At 32.7% G+C, this 2,005-nt stretch overlaps 1 protein-coding gene across 1 annotated transcript in view; it reads left to right on the top strand.

The window, feature by feature from the left end:
• Positions 1-609: 609 nt before the first annotated feature.
• The window catches only part of LOAG_16583 (hypothetical protein), a gene marked incomplete at its 3' end in the record, with an annotated part of 16,968 nt that continues 15,572 nt past the window's right edge, over positions 610-2,005 (top strand). The window contains exons 1-2 of the mRNA XM_020449235.1: positions 610-851; positions 919-991. Coding sequence (XP_020307304.1) covers positions 648-851; positions 919-991 — 277 coding nt within the window. The 5' untranslated portion in view covers positions 610-647. The remainder of the gene's footprint in view (positions 852-918; positions 992-2,005) is intronic.

Here is a 2,005-nt window from a genome sequence, read left to right as displayed (position 1 = left end):
GGAGGTAAAAATGAGGACAAAAAAAAAAAAAAAAAAATTAGACTGACATGTGTGTAACTGGTAAGGATCTTTCACGTATTAAATTGTTCCTTACGTGTTTCTTGTAGTATAGCATTTCTTTTTCATCTTAATTCTACGCCCTATCGGGTTTTTTAAAATCGTAAAACTGGTATGAATTTCTTTGTTCCAACCATCAGCTTGCGTTGCGGACGCGAATTTATGCAAGTTTTAGAGGAACAAAGTGAACCAGAAGAGCGTGAAAAATCACTAATCCTTTCCGTACTATTCTCATCAACCAATTTACATTGTTCTATTAATTTTGATATTAATAAATGATGCATTATTGAACGTATTCTACGTGAAATCTATTACTACTTAAGTTCAGTGGTACAGAAATAATACTAGCAGTTTTAATTCCGTGAAATATTTTTAATTAAAAATTTTTGCAATTACAGAGACCATTGTTTTGTGGTACAAGTGGAGGAGTGCATGTGAATGTTTACTTTCGCCATACGGGTTTTGCTAGTAACAGAGTGAAAAATCATCATTTTCTTCTACATTATTCTCTTTAATTATTGAATCTTTTATCCGAAAATTTTCGATTATTCTGAAAAGTTGGATACAAAACAGGGTAAGGAAGAGCGAAAATGCTCGGTAAATTAGTGAACAAATTCAAGAAACATTCACTACAAGAAGAAATAACAAGCAGTACTGGTTTACTCGGATCTGTTCCTAATAATGCTAATCCTGGAAATAACAGAATAACAACAACACTGCCAACTGGAACAATAATGGCAGTAGTTCCTCAGCAACCAAATCGTCGAAGTGCTCGAATAAGTGCACTTTACGAGGTTTTTTTTTTCGTATTCTTCAAAGTATTTTTGCATAGTTGACCTGAACTATAGTTGAAACATTCAGGACAATAGTGCGTTGGGGATGATTGACTCGGGAACCGAATCAGATGACGATGAATTAGAACAACTTGATTCCAGTAAGTTTTCTGATTAATTGATAAGCATTACGGTGAATGAGTTGAAGAAATGTGATTAGAAATATACGATTGATGCTGAGACACTTCTTTAATCAGTACAATTGCATTTCCTTATCTACATTATTTAGTTATATCAAAGTATAGTTGTATTCAAAAGTAATGGTTATACTCCATTTGTGTTGGCAATCTGCCTTACAGTTTTAAAGCTACTAATTTTGTCTTGAAATCGATTTTATCGTCAAAGTTTTTATACTTCCAAAGTAAGTAGAAGTAGCGAATTCCGCAGTGGAAAATGATAATTATGATGGAATTAAAACAAGACAAACTTAAGAAAAAGTTTTTAAAAAGCAATCACACCTTTTCCATTCCTCCTTCATCCTCTCACTCTTCTGATCAATTGCTTCAGGTGGAATATAACAATATTTGCAATAAGCATGATATACTGGATAAAAAAGAATCAGGACTGTTTAATTGTATCAAAGTGTATTAGTAATATATGGAGAATAATTCGGGTGTTTATGCAATCTATATATTGACTGTCTGTAAAGTGCTATCTGTTCAATTTAACTTGTTCAAAAACATCAGTAACATAATGAGAACTGACCGTTGCATATTTGGGTTATTTAACTTTCAAATTTGCACTTTTAATAGTCGCTTTCATGTTTGGAAATTCCAAATTTAACTCTTTTATACAGAAAGTGATAAGTAAATAAAGGTTTCATATTGACTCATTTTGACATCTCCATTTAATCGGGCTGATTGCTTGATATTCGGTAGGTATAGCAGAAGAGGAGATGGAATAAATACTGCTTTAATTAATGCAATTTCATTAGCATCTGATGCAATCCGGAACAATTACTTTGGACTTCTGCAAATCACTTATCACTCATAAGTTTAATTTGGTTAGCGGTGCAATGGTTGATATTGGAACCATCCAAGGTAATTAGATTGCCTAACGGATGAATAAATATGGGAGATTTCATAGGTTCAGATTGCTGGAGTTTTCCTCATCCC

The sequence above is a fragment of the Loa loa genome (assembly GCF_000183805.2).
Source record: "Loa loa unplaced genomic scaffold supercont3.8, whole genome shotgun sequence".
NCBI lineage: Eukaryota > Metazoa > Nematoda > Chromadorea > Rhabditida > Onchocercidae > Loa > Loa loa.
Note: the sequence above shows the minus strand (reverse complement) of the source record. Positions and strands in the feature narration are given on the sequence as shown.